This window comes from Limulus polyphemus, unplaced genomic scaffold, assembly GCF_000517525.1.
Source record: "Limulus polyphemus unplaced genomic scaffold, Limulus_polyphemus-2.1.2 Scaffold2622, whole genome shotgun sequence".
Lineage (NCBI taxonomy): Eukaryota > Metazoa > Arthropoda > Merostomata > Xiphosura > Limulidae > Limulus > Limulus polyphemus.
In genome coordinates this window covers 37794-58652 of record NW_013668232.1, presented here as the reverse complement: position 1 = coordinate 58652, position 20859 = coordinate 37794, and the positions used below count along the sequence as shown (strand labels likewise).

The following is a 20859-nucleotide window of genomic DNA, read 5'->3' as shown; positions in this document are numbered from 1 at the left end:
CTGTTAATATTTTTCCAGTGGCTCCACATTCACATTAAATCAAAAATTGTTTTTTCTATCACACACACACACATATATATGGTTAGATTTTGGCTATAATAACGTGTCAGATGATAAAAACAAGACTTCACCTCTGATACAGTTTAGAACCTTCATTTTCAACATCCTTTTGAATAACATTCATTTGAGTTTTTAAACTTTACATAAAAATGCTTCTTCTTTTTAGATGTTTTGATTTTGTTTTTCTAAGGGGAATGATGTCATTATTTCCTTAATAATCTTTCCAGACATGATAAGTTAAGCTTTCTTATTACTCTTAACTCAAAAGTTGTATTTTATAGTCGTAAATGTTGAAAGAGACGAAAACAAAAGACATTTCAATACTGCCCTCTGTAAGTTTTTAGAACACATCAAATGTAAGTCTTGAACGACTTAGAACCACATTGAGGTTAAAATACTAGTTTCATTTGAAAATATTTTAATTCAAAGAGAGAGAGAGATCCTCATATTTCATTTCAGAGTACCTTAAAACCCTCAAGCTTTGAGATCCCCACTTTTCCCATCATGGAGGTAACTAATTTTGTGGTGCACCACCAACTTAAGGAATCATTCTTTGACCCCTGCTTAGATGTGTCATTTTTTTATAGTTACTTTAGTATTTAGATTTTTTAATGTTTATAAATTTTGTGGTTCATCTAAAGAAATAATGAAATAATTGCCAAAAAGTTTTGTGTGTAGTCATTAATTTCAATCATTTTTTAGGTTTATTTTTGTGTTATTTTGAAATTGGAATTTACTTTCGTAATGGTATACATGCTTTCTCACATGCTTCTGTTAGCACGTTTCAAGTAATTGTTCTGGAGCAATTTGGAAATTATATTTTCCTAACTCTTGATTAGGATGATGCTGATCTTGCAACTCGAGCTGTCCCTGAATTGATTAAACTACTTAATGATGAAGATCAAGTTGTAGTTAGTCAAGCTGCTATGATGGTTCACCAACTATCCAAAAAGGAAGCTTCACGTCATGCCATAATGAACTCGCCCCAGATTGTTGCAGCTTTAGTACGTGCTATGTCAACATCTAACGATTTGGAAACAACACGCTGTGCTGCAGGTACTCTGCATAATTTATCACATCATCGCCAAGGTTTACTTGCTATCTTCAAATCTGGTGGAATTCCTGCACTGGTCAAACTATTAAGGTAAGTTGAATTGATTTCTCTCTCTTTAGTTGAAATGGATAAAAAGGGGGTTAAGTACTTAATGCTCAATTTAAGAATATTTTGCTGCTACAGCCAGTTATAGCCAACATGAACTAAATAAGAAAGAGTAACTTATAAGATAGTGTTAAGAAAAACTGTCATTATTTGGTAGTGTTAAAAATGTAACACAAGTTTTTGTTTATTTACTTGATAATGTGGGCACAGCACAGTTAGACCATTGTGAAGCTTTATGCTTAACAACATATAAAGCCTACACTATAAAATATGTAAACCAAAAATTTTTATATTTAATCTTGTTGAGAAAGATATGTTTCAAATATATAGACAATTTTAAGATGTTTGATATTCATGAATTTGTTTTTATAGTCATGTTTGTGGTTATATGCCAGAGGAGGTTTTTAGCATTGACCAAAGCACGGACTATCCTTCCACCAAATATTGAGTCCTTTAACAGTATATTTGTCAGTGTACAGTCTTGGCATTCGTGTTGACATTCCTAAATTCGAACCACAGACCAGACGAGGCAAATGGTCCATGGCAATATTCTGCTGTTTATCTCTTTGTCATTTATTCATTGATTCATTCTTAATTGATTATTATTATATTGTGTAAGAGGTTAAAACTGTCAACCACCTTTCAACACTGTATCAACAGGGCAAACAAATACGAGCCTAGCTTAGCATCAACAACATGGTACATAACTAAGCATATTAATCCAATTAATCATCAAAATAAGTAACAAATAATTTGAATATTTAATATAAATTAAGAAGAAAATTAATATTTCAACCCGAACTCTATCCTGTGTATCACGTGATATACAGCTACGTTGAGGACAAAAGCTATAAAGGCTGAATTTGGTAAGCCAGCTGTTTATCTTTGTGACTTAGTACAATATAATTTAATTTACTATAATTAATATAATTTGAAGACTGTGAAGTCAAGTGTTTTGCATAACAGTAACTGACCCTAACACTATTGTATTGTTTATGAAAGCTACATTTCTTTAAGTAGTATACTTAAAATAGAGTTGTTGTGATGTTCTGATCTTGAAATTGTTTTGTGTTTCAGTTCTCCTGTTGAATCAGTATTATTCTATGCCATCACTACTTTGCACAATCTTCTGTTGCATCAAGAAGGATCAAAGATGGCAGTGAGACTAGCTGGAGGACTCCAGAAGATGGTGGCTTTATTGCAGCGCAACAATGTCAAGTTCTTGGCTATTGTAACAGACTGTCTTCAGATCTTGGCTTATGGAAATCAAGAAAGCAAGGTAAGAGTTGTGTTTTTTATTTATGTATTTAATTGGAATTGAAAGCATACCTAAAAGTTATTTATCAACATCAAGCATTATCTAACAGTATCATGTAAGTTAGTTGATGAAGTCTGTAATTACTTTAAATTGAATTTCTCAGCACTTGAAGATCTTTTTTTAATGATAAAATTGCATATAATGCATTTTTATCTGTTACTCCTAATCAAGGCATGAAATATACATGTATTCCTATTCATTCTTATTGTATTTGTTTAAAATAAAAGTATAAATTTTGGAAAATGTATGCTCAACAGTTGTCAAATAGACATATTCAGTATTTAGAAGATTCATGAAAAATCTAGTCTTTATGAACCAGATTGCTCTTCATGCTTTTGTTAATACACACAGAGTTTAATTATATTGGGAATTTTTTAAAATATAGAAGTAAGTTATTAAAGAAGCCCACCAGTGGCACAGCAGTATGTCTGCAGACTTACAATGCTAGAATCCGGGTTTCGATACCCGTTGTGGACAGAGCACAGATAGCCCATTGTGTAGCTTTGTGCTTAATTACAAACAAACAAGTTAAAGAAGCATATTAGTTTTAATAATATTATTTTAAATTGTAGCTGATAATCCTAGCAAGTGGAGGTCCAGCAGAATTGGTGAGAATAATGCGATCCTACACTTATGAGAAACTTTTATGGACCACATCCCGTGTTCTGAAGGTTCTTTCTGTATGTTCAAGTAACAAGCCTGCTATTGTTGAAGCTGGTAAGTTTATTGAGAAGTTTGAATGAGATCACAGTATTGTCAGTATAAAAATAATTGACTGTTGAATCACAAGGTTCTTGTGGGGCTCATGTAGGGGTCTGGAAATTTCTCTACTAAAAGACCTAGGAAATAATTTAAAACTATACTTGGTATTCCCACTGTGTCATTGGCCAATTGACTTTGTTTATGTGAAGCTATACATAGTAATGTTTAATATAATTCTACTATGGCTCATGAGAACTTGTCCATGTTGTTTTTGTTTATAAAAATTTATTATTTTGTTTTGTCCTGTGGGTAAGCATTTTTCAGAGAAGAGTAATGAAATTTTGTTTAGTCTCCTTTCATATGTCTGTATTACAAACTTTTATCAATCTTATGAAGATAACTAATATTTAATTTTTGTAGTGCATATTGGTGTATAGAAGACATTTTAATACTATAAATGAATGACCTTATAACACCAAATTGTTGTTTTTATTTAATTAGACTAAACATTTCACTTTACAGCTTCTTCAGGAGTGTTCCACTAAAACACAAACCATAACTGACAATACAAAGCTTTAGTGGAATGCTCCCAAAAAAGCTGTAAAGTAAAATGTTGTGTATCTAATTAAATAAAAACAACAATTTGGTGTTATAAGGTCGTTTATTTCTAGTATTACGATAACCAGTAACTACACCTTTTTTATAACTGCATGGGTTGGGATGATGTGAGTGGAAAGTCAAAGAAAGGGCTATAATAGATAGTTTGCTAAAAATACCAGTAATGATTTTCACATCATTACAGGAATGATAGTATCTAAAAACATTACATTTCTACCTGGTATGGCATAATTAAGTGAAAATTTCATGGAAACTAATAAATGACTCTAAGTTAGTGTTCCACACTCCAAATATATTATCTATGAATATGTATGAGATTGGTGGGCTTACCTTCCCTCCTATTTTCCAAAAATTAAATGTTTTTCAGATCAAATATATGCATATATATTATAACCAGAACTACTCTATTCCCCATAGCTGTTCCTTTAATTTATTTATATAATTCCCCCATTAAATCTTGCATACCCATTACTTAATGCAAACCTCAGAGCTTGTTCTAACCAATCATTTTAAATATTTAAGAGTTCTTAGTTATTTCTTTTATTTTAGGGGAAATTCAGGATTTTTTTTAATATTGCCTTATAAAATTAAGAACTTAACACTTGTATACTATTAAAATATGGATTATTAGCTATGATTTTATCCTGTACTAATTGGTATAACATAAACAAAAAAGTAGTTTAATTAAATTTTGAATGTAAGTCACAAAAAACTTGGTAACATGTAGTGAAGGATGCCCGTGCAGAGAGGGTTAAATGAACATTTTATGTGTAATAAATAAAATGTTATGTAGGACTATACATTCAAATCTAAACTTACTACTGTAAAAAAGTAGTGTACCATATCTTACTAATTTTGTAGAGTATTGAAAACTAAGCTTTTATTTTTGTAGGTGGCATGCAGGCTTTGTCCATGCATCTCGGCCATCAGAGTCAACGATTGGTATTAAACTGCTTATGGACACTTAGAAACTTATCTGATGCAGGTACTAAACAGGTAAGCTAGCATTTTGATGAAAGAGTATTGAATTACTTGTGGCTTGTTAAATTCAGACGCTTAACGAGTAAGATCGTATGAAGATAAAAGTGGACATTGATTGATGTTTTTATAATTATCTTTGTCAAAAGTTGCAATAATGCTTTGTTATACAACCTACCTTTGATATAAGCCTCTAAATTGTTTATTGTAGTCATTATTTTAAGGCTTACCTTATCAGATTCTATGTGTATACTTTGTAACACATTTGTATGTGAGAGAAGCTTTTGTCCACTATATTAAGGCAATGAATCATTCCTTCAATAAAAACATTTTCTAACAATTTTATTATGTTTTAATGTGTGTGTTTTTTTAAATGGCATATTGGAAACTCAATGGCATTCTGAAACACTAAGTGGTAGATAATAAAAATATAATAGTGTCCATAATTTTCACCTGCAAAGTTTTAGAAGTTAAACTTGAAGAATCCTTATATTGTTTAAAAACTATAAGGATTATTTCCAGCATTATCTTAACAAACAAAAGTCACTTGTGTCACCTAAGTTTTAACAGAGAACCATTATAGTAGGTGTTGACTTTGCTATCAAAGAACACCTGAGCAGTTTGTAGGATATATTTAAAAAACTAAGTTCCAAGTGACTATTGTTAAGATTAAAAATCTGATTGATTGCTGTTGAATAAGCTATTTTACACTATTATTTTATTAAAGTGAAGTTATTGTGGATTTTGATTTTTAGGAAAGTATTGATACTCTGATTCATGGACTAGTGCAGCTCCTAGGGAGTAGCGATATCAATGTGGTGACCTGTGCAGCTGGCATTCTATCAAACCTAACCTGTAACAATCTCCGTAATAAGATGTTAGTGTGTCAGGTTGGAGGTATTGAAAATTTGGTTCGCACCATCATTCAGGCAGGAGATAGAGAAGAAATAACAGAACCTGCAGTAAGTTATAACAAACTTTTCATTGGTGTTTGAAAGTGCAGACTAGATATTTTTGATCATTTATTTTCTCAATTACAAAATTTCAATTTTCATAAGCAGTTTTGTTTTAATTTTCTTTTACTCTTTATAGGATGCTTTGAATGGAAATATAAACTGTTTGTACTACAATTTAAGCTGAAGAGTTTTGAATACCATCAACCCCATTTTATGTTTTAAGGATTGATTACAACATTTTAATATAGTTTCTTTTATTGCTTTGTTTTGGGGTAATAATGTTAACTTTTTCATATTTTTGTTACTGTAAAATCTGTTAAGTTTTGAAGTACTAATATAAATCTATTTTAGGTTTGTGCCCTCCGTCACTTAACCAGTCGTCATCCTGAGGCTGAAATGGCTCAAAATGCTGTTCGACTTCATTATGGACTTCAGGTTATTGTTAAGCTTTTACATCCACCAAGTCGTTGGCCTCTTATTAAGGTAGGTGATTGTATCGTAACCATACTCTAGTTTATATGAATTGTGATTAACCCTCTCACATTGGGTAGGTCAAAGTGTAGATGTCGCAACCTTTTGGAGAGTTACATTTAAAATTTAATCAGACTACTTGATTATCAATATATATATATGAATAAACTTGACATCAAAGCATAGTTAATAAATCAAGTTTTAATACAATCTCAGTTTTAAGTTCTTAATTTTATAAGGAAGTATTTAAAACAATCATCAATTTCCCCTAGTTTGAGAATAGTGATATTTGTTCTGTTGGTTTCTCCACTTTTCACTGAAGTATGGACTTTTATGTAACCTACTCATTATATCTTAGAAATTTCTAAGATAAAGTCTAATTTTTATAGCCTTCAATCTTATTTGTTTATGGAGTCATAAACTAGAAAATTGGACCCCACTTGCCATGCCCACCATCACATCCTTCCTTTTACAAATTGTCAGTAGGTTTTAAGGCTCTTATATTGTAGTTAAATTATGATAGTTATAGGACATTGCTTGCTTCATGCATGTTATTCTTCTGTGCTGTTAGTTATATTATTTAAATAATTAAATATTATTTAGTGTACTAATACCATTAGTATAAAAAAGTACACTTAAATTCTGTGAAAATAACAGATAAAATATAAAGTTTTATTGGAAAAAAACGTTTGATATTTATTTAGGAGGTTTTAGAAATTACACAAATGAAATTTACCAATTTTGCAAATAAAGAAAAAGTATTTTTTATCTTAATGTGAAAATCATTTTGCACTCAGAAAAGTCAACACTTTGTATATGTACAGACAAGTTCTTAGTAAAAATACTTAATTACAGAATCTGATTTATTGTGTACAAAAGTTATAGTACGGGAACTCTGATAGTCACTTTGAGGTTATGAACTTCGTCGAATTGACCGATCCTGTAGCAAGAGAGTTGTATTGTTTGGTTTTATTTTTTCAATAACAACAATAATCATCTTGGGAAGAAGTATAAATTATTATTATTAGACTTAAACAGCCGAAGTACTCAAAGGTAAAAAAGAATTTTCATCTGTTTTATATTCACAACTTCTATTTGCATCTGTTGTTAACATCTTGGTTTACACACTTGAAATATGTTCAGAACCTTTAGTGAACTTAATGAGCAATAAAAATAAACTATTAATTTCAGTTTTATGTAACGTACTTTTTTTCAGAACTTGGAATTAGAAAACAAATATTGAAAATTTATTTTAAATAATATAAAAACAGAGATGCCACCCAATCTTGATTCTAGCAAAATTATTTAAATTTTTAACTCCAGATGATGCCGTAATAGTGATAGCCTTTAAATTCTTGTTTTGTTTTGCAGGTTTGATGTAATGTGATCTAAAAAATTTGTTGTTGGGGTGAAATGTAGAAATGACATCATCAAGATAAGCATTTGTACTTCGTGGCTGTGCTTAAACCAGTCAAACACTTATCTAACATTGAATAAATTATTTGCAAATCACAAGTTACATCAGCCATATTAGTTTCATTTGTTGATATGAATGTATGTAAAAAAAACTGTAGGAAGGAGTTCTATATCAGGATGTGCCTCCTTTTATAGTAAAGAAATTGAAAGGGGAGAAACAAAATAAAATTTACAGGTAAGTTTACTAAAAAATATCCACGAAGGAGAAGTAAAAATAAGAAAAAAAATCAACGCAACAATTACAATTTATAAAAAAATTGAATTTCAATATGGAACTCTGGCATATCAAGACACGACCCTAACACTTAAAATACCACAAAAGTAAGGAGCTTAATGAAGAATAAAAACTACACGTGTCTGGTAAGTTGAATAGTTAAATGATACTCGTAAAGTAAACTAAAGGTAAAATTTAAAGAAACGTGAACATTTATAAATGCCAACCTGATATGGAGCTTTTGCCAATATATTTTAGTCTGAATAAACTGCTGATTGGTTGTGCATTAAACTGTCCAAGTAAGTTAAAACCATGCATTTTATACTCAAGGCAGGAAAGCAAATGCATGTATTCAATTTTTCCTGTTCAGATTCTTGGTTTTGTTTTTAGGCTGGCATTCCTATTTCATATCAATTAAGGTTGGCATCTGTTAAAAAAGTTAAGACTTGTTTGCAAAATAATATTTATATTATTAGCTTCCTTCAGTGTTCTTACTAGCTCAATGTTTAATAAAGACAAAGGCTGTTTACTTTACATTTTGTATCTCAATTTATGTAGGCTGTGATTGGGTTGATCCGTAACCTAGCCCTGTGCCCAGCTAACCATGCTCCTCTTCGTGAACATGGAGCAATACCTCGTCTTGTACAGCTGTTGTTTAAATCTTACCAAGACACTCAGAGGGTAAGCCATTACTACATAGAAAACTAAACTAGCTGTATAATTTCAGTATGAAGTGTGTGTGTTTGTTTCAACCTAAATCTTTTTCTCTTTAATCAATCCATTGTTTTAACTGTATGTTACAAAAGTGTTTACATCTTAGTATTTTCTTGAGCAGTATTACAAGTATAGAATATAAACTAGTGTGTGATAATTTTTCATAACTCACCTTGTTTGCTTTCATGGGCATATAATGCATGTTTGTAATAAGTGGTCATTTCTGTTTTATATTTTTACAGCAAAGGTCCAGTGTGGCTTCCAACAACAGTCAATCATCTTATGCAGATGGTGTTCGAATGGAAGAGATTGTAGAGGGTACTGCTGGTGCATTACACATTCTGGCTAGGGAAGCTCATAATCGTGCTATAATAAGAGGGTTGCAGGTCATCCCTGTTTTTGTTCAGGTATGGTTCATGTAATATTTATCTCCTAGAATGGATTTATTTAATTCTAATATTTTAGAAGTGACTGGAGCTATTATTTGTGTGTACACTCGTATATAGTCAACACACGTGCAAGTATAAAGTAAAAACTGAACACACAAATATTATGAATACTACATGGTAGTTAGAAACTAATTTTTCTTGTTTATCCTCTAGCTATTGTACAGTGAAATAGAAAATGTCCAGAGAGTTGGAGCTGGGGTTTTGTGTGAGCTGGCCACAGACAAGGAAGGAGCAGAGATGATAGAAGCAGAAGGAGCAACAGCTCCACTTACAGAGTTACTTCATTCACGTAATGAAGGAGTTGGTATGTTGATATTACAGATAATGTTTATATTCAAGAATTAAAATTTGGTTTCTTTGAAAAGCTTTTTTTTTTTGTTGTTACTATAGTTTTATAACTAATAGCAATAAAGTTTAAAGTTAAACATCTTCAAAATGTTTATTTTCTTTTAAGTGGTTTCTAAATTATAATGTATTTGAATTTTATATCAAAAGAACAACTGTATAAAACATGCAGTTGATGTTGCTTAATATGGTATTTATTGGTTTGATCTTAATATGATGTTTTAAAAGAGCAGGTCTTTAAACTTATTAAAGAATCTTTTTGTGGAACAAACTCCTGTGAAAAATTGTGTGGCTAGACATCTTGTTTGGTTACAGTTGTGTAAACAGATAGTTGGAGACTGTGCTGGAAATTTAAAATTTTGTACTATTTCATCTCTCCCCTATCAATAATCTGATGATGCATTGATATAAAGGAACCTCAAAATGCAGAGATATATGAGGGTACAACTATACATTACTCAATTTATTAATTTAAAATTAAATATTGAAAAACACAGATAAACATAGCTTTTTGTGTGTCACATGGTATGTTGACTGCAGCACTGGTTCAAATGAGATGTTTGTAAAGTCAAAACACTAAGTCTGTAGTTTCATACGAATTAGAAATTCAGATATTAACAGACTAGAATATAAAATAAGAAGGTGTTATCTTTTCTATTTGCTGAGATATTGCTCACGTAATAAGTCAAACAAAGTGGCAACCTGCCAAACTCTTTCCATTTTTGGAAACGCTTCTATATATGACATGAATAACCAATCGGAAGCTCAGAATATCCCCCTAGTGGTTTTCTAAGCCTTTCTATCATATCTAGCTTCATTTCTTTCTTTTAAATCAAGATTTCAATGAGGTAGGTTGTGTCTTTAGTCTCCTCAAAATTTCATATTTGTTTAAACCCAAATACAGAGATTAATTACTGAAAATAACAGATAAAATATAAAGTTTTTCTTAAGAAACGTTTGATAACTATTTGGACATCATAAAGATTTCGCATGTGAAAATTTGAAATTTTATGATGCATAAAAATATTTTTAATGTTAAGATGAAAATTACTTTACATGATAGATAGGAAAGATGTGAAAATAAAAAAATGCATGAGAGAAACATTGCTTTACAAACCTTAAAACTTAATAAAAAATTAGATATTTTGCTTATGAAACCATTGTAATTTTTACTGATAAAATGCCAAATTTCGTTAACATTTGCTTACAAAATTAAAAGTTATAACATGAAAACTATAACAAGAGCCTGGGTTAAAAGAGTTAAACGATTTTGTTTAGAGTGTACTACCAATGTTTGTGTGTTGTATTGCATTTATTTTTCATGTAAAATAAATAAGCCAGCTTGAGTTGTGGGTGCTAGTTAAGCATTGAATGTTAGTATGTAGAGCACCCTAACTGATGGAGTATATCGTTCAGTAGCAATAATGTGTGGGGTATTATGTCATATAGATAATCTACTAACTCTCTCTCTTTTAATAACTTGATCTTGGTACTTTGGACATGTTTGGTTTTGTTTATTTTTAAACAGAATTGGTTTTTTTTTGCTTACTTTTTTTTAAAGTAAGTATACTTTAAATAACATTAATATATTATAGTAATTATATATATATATCCTTTCCTTTGATAGTTGATTTTAGAAGGCATTTTTCAGTTTCAGCAGTGGATGCTTTTATAATTCAAAGACTTTGCTTTTCATTTCCATCAGATCATGCACTTTGATCAAGTATAAGTAATGTTTACCATGTTGTGTTATTAATTTTCTCTTTTTTCATTTGGAATTATAAAATGTGATACTGATATGTTTTTGTTACAGCTACTTATGCAGCTGCAGTATTATTTAGAATGTCAGAGGACAAACCTCAGGATTATAAAAAGAGGCTCTCAATGGAACTGACCAACTCTATCTTCAGGGAAGAAAGTGCACCATGGGGTGGAACAGTAAGTGGTCTATGAAGCAATCTATAGTAAAAAAAAAAGAATAATTGTTTAGTGGTGGATTCTTTTGTTTTGTGACATTACTAGTGTAACTATGATGCACCACTGGATGCCACTAAACTTGTGGTTATAAATCATGTTACAGCTTGACATTTGTATAATACAGAAGAAATACTCACTACAACAAGAATTACAGGAATTAAATCTAAACTTCTCTTGCCATTCACTGAGATTATATTTGATTTCACACTATTTAGTTGCCATTTTCAAATAACTTTGCTTGGTTTTGCAGAGCACAGATAGCCTCTTGTGTAGTTTAACAACCAGCCCTATTCTGAATAAATACTTATTGAAATAAGTAGGTAAAAATTAAGTGTATGAAGCTTTAGCTTTGATTTTTCAATATTGTTACTGTTAGTACGACTTGCTGATTTCAAACCTTTAACCAGTGAAGTCTTTGATTGATGGCATGGTGTCTTGTAAATTAGAATCTCGGTTTAAGGAGTGATGGTTGGTTTATGTGATGTTTTATGAAAATTTTAATTTCTATATGATTTATTTGATGTGCAATTCTAAAGTAATGTTTCCATATTTTATTAGACAGTGAATATCAGTTAGGGTTTTGGATATGTCAATTAAAAATTATACAAGCTTTTCACAAACATTAAAAAGAAAATGAGGACTGTAATGTAATTTTAGTGGAAATTGTTAAGCATCTTTTCTTCAAGCAGCATATCACCAGGCTAAGTTTATATCACTGTGTTCTAATCTCTATTGAACTGGACACCATATAAGTTTAAAGAGCAGAAAACTTTTTCATTACATGTTTAGATCACACCATGAGTACTGATTGGCTGAAGATCGATAAAATTACAATTGTATTCAAGTTACAAAGTCAAATGAGCACAGTTTTATTCAAAACTATTATGCTTTTCCTCCTTCAGTGCTGTATTTTGCTCATACAATACTGAGAAAATTCACAAACACTAATGATTTCTTTTGGAGCACAATGATATCAACCCAAAATCAAAATTTGTTATTTTTTTCTTATTTATGTATAAAATTTAAAAAACTTATATTAAATAAATCTTAACTCTGAAGGTTTTTTGTTCTCTCTAACTGCTAACATGTTCTGTTCTGGAGCAGCCTTACTCATTTTTCCAGGCAGCAGACATAGACATGAACATGCTTGGTCCTGATGAAGCATACCACGATCAGATTTATCAAGGTAGCCAAGGTCCACCAAGTGTCCATTCATTGGGTGGTCGACACAATCCTTATGCCCAGCAAGGTGAGACATTATGTATCTTGAGCGAAATAGTAGTTTAATTTTTTTTTATTCCAAAGATTAATAGGAGCCTATAAATAAATAGTTTCTAGAAGAAAAGAATTAATAGAATTTGTTCTAGTTTAATTTCTGTCATGGTTTATTCAGTTTTTTTTACTATTTACAGTCTTGTGTAATGAATATATATATAACCCTTTGAGCTTAGTAATCATAAGTCTGTATGCAAAGAAATTAACATTGCTACTTTTCAAATTGTAGCTGTATTTCCCTGTTTTAATTTTTTCAGTATTTGGCACAAATTGGAAGTGTTCTGGTATTTTTGAGCCTTCTAATATTTATGATCAAGACACATGGTAGTGTGTCTTGCAGCCAAAAAAAAACACCTGCAGAACACACTGTGTGCTATTAACAGGAGTGACAGTTTAGTTTAAAAAAATACTTTTTCTCATCTCAAAAATCTCAAATGTCCTTTGTGTAATCCCTAAAACCTCTTAAATGAATTTCAAACGTTTTTTTTTTTCAGTAAAACTTTATAGTTTATCTGTTATTTTCTCTACCCTATCTCAAAATGGGATTGGTCAATTTGATCTAATCTAGTCTTAAATAACTTGAAAAGATCCATATTTTATAGATTTTAGTTACTTTTATAATAATAAATAAATCGGGTATCAAGGAAAGTTAACCCTAACCTTTTATAGTACTAATAGTAATGCATTTAATGATTTTTATTTAATTAAATAATGCACCAAATAACATAGACTAATAACATTCAAAAAGTAGACAATTTCCCCTAAGTCTCAAAATTTTTCAGGCTTTCTAACTATGTGATGAGCCTTTTACAAATTCATCCAAGCTAGCCATTAAATTTCACATGGGAACGAATCTTGTACTCTGAGAGAAATTGACGATATTCTGTTCAGAACACCATGTTATACAATACGTCATTTGATAGATGAAACCTTGACTTTCTATTCGATAGCTCTGTAACCAAACAAAATTATGGTTTGTCTGAGCAATAACGATTTTATAGAGTAATTTATGTTTAATTTTATATTCTATTCTAATTAGTATAACATAAACAAAAAGTAGTTTGATAAAATTTTGAATGTAAGACATTAAAACTTTGTGTCATGTGCAGTAAAGGATATCTGGGGTGTTAGGGTTAATAGCCTGTTCAAATACTGCTGAGTCTAAAAGTGTTTTTGTTATCTTGTAAAATATGTCTTAAGTTTAGGTCAGGGTTGTATAACCTATAGTACTATTCTTATGTAGTAAAGAAATGCATAATTTATACTTTTATTCTCTATAATCAGTGATCTTATGCTGCATAATTTCAAATTGTTAGCTGCGCAGACTTACTTCTGTGACATAAAATTGGAGCTCTGTATTTAATAGTGTGTAAGGCTATTGGCAACTAATTATATTTCTTGAAATTCAGGTTGCTAACGTGACAAATTAGTTACATTTTCTATACAGGTCCATAATATTAATTATATGTCTCCCATTGATAGATGTGCTAGGCTGTTTCAGCCATGCTATTATAGTCATATTAGCACTTGGTTAGTACCTACCAATTATATCTTACTTGATTTGCTTTGATTAATGTTGGTCAGCTCCATTCAGCAAGAATGACTTTTGTGGCTGTGTTTTAATTCCAGCTTTGCTTTATGCTTACAGTATATTCAAGCCCATTTACACAGTTGGCAAAGTTATTAGAAAACTTTAAGAATTTTTGTTGGATTTTTTTGAATAAAACATTTGGTCACTACCAATTGGTCAATTGTGCCCTTCTAATGACATCATTAATCAATTACAGAATTGCTTATTTCATTTTATCAGTATGTGATATGATTAAAGTTTTTACCAAACTGTTTAAATGTAATAATAAAACACTTATTGAATGGGATGATACCAATGATTTTGAGTTTACAGCAGGAGTAAACATTCCAAACAAGTGTGTAAAAAGAATAATTGAGATTTTAAACACTTGGGAAAAGAAAGGAAAATGGAAGAAATGGGGAAACGTATAGTAGGTATATACTGATGTTGAAGCCATGTTGCTATGGTGATGATGGATAAGGTGAAAAGTTAAAGAAGAATTTTTAGGTTCTTTGAGAGTTTGGGAAAAATCTTATATTTGGACGAATATTCACCCATGTTCTAAATTCCTGGACACAAAAACACCTACAAGTTAATAAACAAAGAGAGAACTGCATTTTCCCATACACTTGACTGTTGTTAAACATAGTTTGTTCATATATTTAACTGAAGACTCTGATAATTATTTATATTATTCAAAGTTGAAGTTAACTAAATTTTCATTTCGTACTTCCTAAACTCAAAGTATTGATTTTTTTGTAAGGTTACTTGTATTATATGTCTGTTGTGAACTTTTTTAAATCCTGTAATAATTTGTCAGCAATAATGTTAATTTAATTTGTTGATGTGATAGTTGTATTAACATTTTCATATCATTATACATGTGTTGTTAAGAATTGATAAAAGCACGTTCTTCTTTGTTTTTTGATAAATGCTTGTGTATATACTTGTCAGGGAACTGCTAGTAATTTGCCTTATTGTTTTAACATTTTAAGTCATATTATTGAATGAAACGTATTTAACAGTTTATACCTTGATACAATATTTATAGTACAGATTGTTATTTCCCATTTTCTCCAGTTTAAACTACAAACATTTTCAGAGCTCCATGGCATGAGAACAAAATGCTACTCTAGAGTTTGTATACCTTATTTCAAAAGTGTAAGAAAGTGATAAATTATTTTAATTTACAGTTTGTATCGAAAGCAGCAAGTTTTTTGAAATAGGAATGTACCTAGATCTTTAAAAACACCTTAGATTAAAAGTTGACTTTTACATAAACATACTTATAGACTTACATGTATGTTTTTGGTTATATAAACCCTGTAAAGTGTAATTGTGTATCTGTACTAATGTTTCTTGTTTATCATCTTTATGCTATCTAACCTGTGGATGGATAAATTGGTACGCCCTTAACTTTTTTACTCTAATGTGGTAGAGTCGTAACTCTTAATGATTTTTATAAAGAATTGAAACCTGGTGATGAGTGTAAAATAATGATCTAAATTATATCATATGGAAGTTAATTTACAATTAAACGGAATTTTAAAATTAACAACTTTAACTGTGAGTCCATGAAGAGAGATTTTTTTATAGGATATGTAGTTTTGAAAAACTTCTGTACTGAATCACTGAATAAGAGTGTGTGTGCCCATCTTTAGGTTCTACATATCCTTATTTAGACTAAAGTTATGTTAGTTATATTAAATATAGGGGTTAAATATTTGCCAATTGTATTTTACTGCTAGTCTTTACAGATGTTCTTTTTTAATCACTTCCTTAGTTTCTTAAAAAAATATTAGTGTTTTTTGGCTTATTTTTATTTATTTATTTGTTATCCTAACTATAATTTTTTTTTCTCTAGGTTTTGACACACAGGTCCCTATTGATTCCATGCAAGGACTGGATCTTGGTGGCCCTCAAGGAGGTGGGACTGGATATGCTCCTATGGGCACTGAAATGGATTTAGGGTCTCCAAGTGATTTGAACTTTGATACTTTAGAGCCTACTCTGCCCCATCCCTCTTCCCAGCAAGATGCTAGTGGTCAGCTGACTGCATGGTATGATACTGACCTCTGAGTTATTGAAAACTGATCAATTTTTTTATTTTTTTACTAGGAAGGCAGCTAGTTATGAAGTAGTGCTTCCATCATTCCTTCTTTCCAGACTGCTTTTTGTTAAAAGGTTCTTTCTCATAAAATATAGTTTAGTTTATCATATTAAAAGTGAACCAAATTTATATATTGAGGAAAAAAAAACAGCATATTGCATTTTGAAATGTTTCTGAACAAGTTTCAAGGATATTGATATCATCCAAGGAAAGTTTTTCTTGCATTACAATAATTACTTAATGTAAGATATAGGTGGCTGCATTGATATTTCAACTTTTCTACTTGTTAAAATAGCCTCTCTTCTGTCTGCCATTTTAGTTTTTGACATTATATAAACTTTCACATCTAACTGTAAATGTACATAAATTATAACTATTATGCATTAGGAACTTTAGATGCCCTTTATTTCCTAAATTTTCTATATATTAAAGCAAAATTTTGTATGTCATAGGGCTGTGTGTAATCTGTTTAAACTTTCTTGGTTTATAAGGCAGCTTCCTGATTTTTATTGAATTGAGGAATACACTAAGAATTTACCTTTGACATGTTGATACTTCTCATGGCTCAAATATACCAAAGACAGTGCTGATAACAAAATTTTTTTTAGTGTGTATACAGGGAGGACAAAATTTTAAAGAAAGATAAGAATTCAAATTTAGTCAAGCATTGTTCAGTAAGTAGTTGTTGATATACATGGATCACATTCTGTCATACAGAACTTAAAACTGGCATCTTCATAAGTTTCATTTTTTTTAAACATCATGTGCTTCTATAGATCTGGAAGAGTCAAATACACATTTTAAAACTTGAAAGTTCACAATATTTTAGTGTAAAAAAATATCATTCAAGTACTTAATGAGTTGTGTTTTGTTATTAAGCTTAGTAAAGGAAGAAGCTGATGCATGGTGAGGTTTTGTAGATTTCCTGTGCCAAGTTTTTCTTTTTTATAGTGCTTATTATGATACTTAAAACTGCAAGGAGCAGTATTTAAATTTTGTTTATTTTAGTTTTACAGTGATCCTGATGGTTTTAAGACTGGAAATTTATTTCTGATTATGTGAGGCCACTGATAGTTTAATATTTGAAAGCATTACTTGTGTATTTTATTTGCTATATATACATATTTTTTTTAATGTGTTTTTTTAGTACACAATCACTGTAGCACTGTTTAGTCTCCATAGCTGAAAAATGGTTTTCATTTTCATAGTTTGTTTATTACAGGAGACAAATCATTCCAGCTCACATTTTAATATGACATTTAAAGAGCGACAGTAGGTCACTCACTATCTTGGTGCATAAAAGATTTGTAATAGTGTGTTGTGACTTAGGGTTTAGTGTCTTTTTCTGTAAAGTGATTTTCATAGATGGGACTTGGACAAGATGAATACAAACTAAAGGTTCTTATAGTATCAAGCTGAGAATGTATTCTTTTTTCTAACAAAATCTAAGACTGGATTGTAGAGTTACTGTTATCTACCTTTTGACAGGAGGCTTTGATGGATGGCTATGTGAGGTTGGATGATGAAGATAAAACAATGTCATAGTTGTGTAAGCTTTACTGTTTAATTCAAAGATTTAATTTTGTGTCAAAACCAGATAAATAGTGTTTTTGTTTTCATTTTGACCAATCAATATTATAGTTCAAATTGTTTGTGTGTGTGTGCCCCCTCCCCCAAGATATGGCTGTTACCTAAAGCTCTGGTAGTCTTAGGTCATGGTTAATTGTCTCAATGGGTAAAATCAATGATGCTCTTTTATGTAATAGAAATGTTTGTAACAGTGTATTGACCAACTTAAAAGTACCTAACTGGTACAAGCCATTATTGTATCTTTAAGGAATAATTTGTCTCCTGATTTATCTTCTCAGAGTGTATTGTTTATGTGTTGTCCATGAATACTGTTAATGTTTCTAATAAAGTGCTTCCATATACGGTTGTGTATCTGTTTTGTTTCAAACTAATTTCGTCGTCCTTAAAAAATATTGAATTGTTAGAGAATGACAAAGACAAGGTAATTATATCAAAGGATTTGGTTTTATGTGCAAAAAATTGGGTTTTTTTAGTTTTCATATTAAAAAAAATAAACACAAACAAGACTACAAAACTTTACTACAGAATTTTGTTGTTGATGGTAAAAAAAAAAGTTTTGTCAAAATTTCACAAGTTCATTTTTAGCTCCATTAAAATGCGTGGGTACTCACAAAAAGAGGCTGGGAGATTTTAAGAGTAAACAACAAGGTATAGTTATGAAATGAAAGTTTAAATTGTGTGTGCGAATTAAAAGGACTAATGGCAAAATACGTATATTAACATTACATGGTATGTTTACTAAAGAAATTAGTTTCATAATATGAAGAACTTTACTGCTGGAGCTTTGGACCCCACTTTTTGTGGATCCCGGGTCCATCATGATAATTTTAAATCCTTTTGTTATGAATCGGCATCGCGTTTTTGTCGTGTTTATTGATTTTAATTGTAATTTTATGAATGTAATGTGTACATCCTCATTTTTAACATTTTTTATAATGACTTGTGAACTTAAAATACAGCTAGATTATTGACGGGAGTAACAATACAATATTTCCCTCAATCAGATGTTTATTGAAACAAAACACGTTGTGACACATGAGGTTATTACAAGTATTGGAAATATTAATGTAGATTGCTGTGGGCTACAGGTTTCTACGGGCTATACACATGGTGGGCACAGCACAGATAGGCCATTGTGTAGCTATGTGTTTAACTACAGACAAACTAAAGAAAATAAAATCGGGAATTAGTGGTCGAGTTTCCCCATCAACTGTGGAAAATTGTTGATATTAACAGTCCATGAAAAAATATCTTGTACGGTTGTTTATATCCACGCCTAGTATATATTGTACAAGTTTTTACTACTATGTTAACAGACCTGCATGGCTCCTTTCCCAATATACGGATCAAGGCAACGAACATGCTCGCTTTTTCACCTGAGGGAGCGTTATGATGTGACAATCAGTCCACTATAAAAAGAAAATAACTTCCTCGAAGCCGTGTTCAGGACACCTGTTATGTAATAAGAAAGTTTACGAAAGATGCAAGTACACGTGAACAACTGGTTTTCAAACATAATTGTTAAGCATATTACACATGCTTAACAACAAAAACTCGTACATTACGTTTATAGCATGAGAGGTGAAGGCACTCTGAGTACGTCTTTAATTTTTTGTTTTATTGGGCACCTTTACATACAACGCTAAACATCAAGGTTCGATTCTCCGACGTTGACACTGCCCAAAGTGGTTTTGCTATAAAACACCTATCGGAAAATACTAAGGAAATAAAATTAATACAGTTGAAAGTCTGTAATTTAAATTTTGACATTTTCTACCGTACTTTCTTGAGTCTGAAACAACGAATCAAGGATAATGATAAATGTAAAGAGGGCGCTCTAAGATCTAATGAAATAAGATAAAACTAAGGACAGTTGTTAAAACTATCACAGAAGAAGGTTGTAGACATTGGGTTACATTTTACACGGGTGTTTGTATTTATATTATACGATCGGTGTGTATATCTGGCAACATAAAGACATCACCAACCTTAAATGGGTGATCGAATCATGTTATCCTATGCGGATTATAGGGCCTTCAACTACTACCTTACCAAAGTGTAATCCTAAAAGGTAAACATAGCACGTGGAAAAAAAAAATTTGAATGAATAGCATCAATACTGTTAGATAAAAAATCACTGTTCGCGTCCCGTTACAGCGAAATTTTAGAAGAAATTGTAACTGTGGATTCGTTGTAAAGATGACGTAAAAATCTCACTTTAGTGAGATAATTTGGCGGTAGGTACAGTTGACTACCTTCCTTCCCTTTAGTGTATTAATTCAAAATTAGGACCGGCTTGCATAGATAGCCGTAGAGAAACATGCGCGAATATCAGAAAATAAACAAGTTGTGACATGTGCGCTCAAACCTACAACGTTACGAATTATACTGCCACATAACCAGGCGCTTGTTATCATAAATTGTACTGGTAGACTAGGACAGTACTAAATTTACAGTGTGTTTACTAGTACGACATAAAAACTTAACCAAACGAGTTCCAAGTTGTTCACAATTTATATAAATAATACAATTAAGCTTTATCAAATATTTTTAGATGATTAAAAATGTTGAAACTTATAATTCTGAAAATGTTTTGATCATTTTTATAAATACGTTTGATTTTATTATTTTTTACAAAAGTACCATTGATTTTATCAGGCTTTTTACAAATAAATTTGCGATACAAAGGTTGTTTTGGTTAATCACTATGGGCTATCTACGCTGTCCCAACCACAGGGATCGAATTCCAAATTTTAGCACAATGAACCGTCAAACGTACCACTGAGCCTCTTAGGAGTGTTGCCAAGATATATATTTATCATTGAATAATGTAAAAATTTTTGTCCATTTTGTTTATTTACTAATTTCAATAAATTG

At 30.7% G+C, this 20859-nt stretch overlaps 1 protein-coding gene across 6 annotated transcripts in view; it reads left to right on the top strand.

Moving 5' to 3' along the window:
* The window catches only part of LOC106467457 (armadillo segment polarity protein-like), a 19654-nt gene extending 1331 nt beyond the window's left edge, over window positions 1-18323 (top strand). Inside the window, exons 2-14 of one of the 6 annotated variants that reach the window (XM_022395654.1) lie at window positions 900-1204; window positions 2297-2498; window positions 3110-3254; window positions 4750-4853; window positions 5591-5797; window positions 6143-6274; window positions 8511-8633; window positions 8909-9073; window positions 9269-9419; window positions 11274-11398; window positions 12542-12686; window positions 16147-16260; window positions 17881-18323. In XM_022395654.1, coding sequence (XP_022251362.1) covers window positions 900-1204; window positions 2297-2498; window positions 3110-3254; window positions 4750-4853; window positions 5591-5797; window positions 6143-6274; window positions 8511-8633; window positions 8909-9073; window positions 9269-9419; window positions 11274-11398; window positions 12542-12686; window positions 16147-16260; window positions 17881-17915 — 1953 coding nt within the window. In that variant the 3' untranslated portion in view covers window positions 17916-18323. Of the gene's footprint in view, window positions 1-899; window positions 1205-2296; window positions 2499-3109; window positions 3255-4749; window positions 4854-5590; window positions 5798-6142; window positions 6275-8510; window positions 8634-8908; window positions 9074-9268; window positions 9420-11273; window positions 11399-12541; window positions 12687-16146 lie in introns of all 6 variants that reach the window. The other 5 variants (XM_013927812.2, XM_013927813.2, XM_013927811.2 and 2 more) reach the window with 5 other exon arrangements.
* Window positions 18324-20859: the final 2536 nt, after the last annotated feature.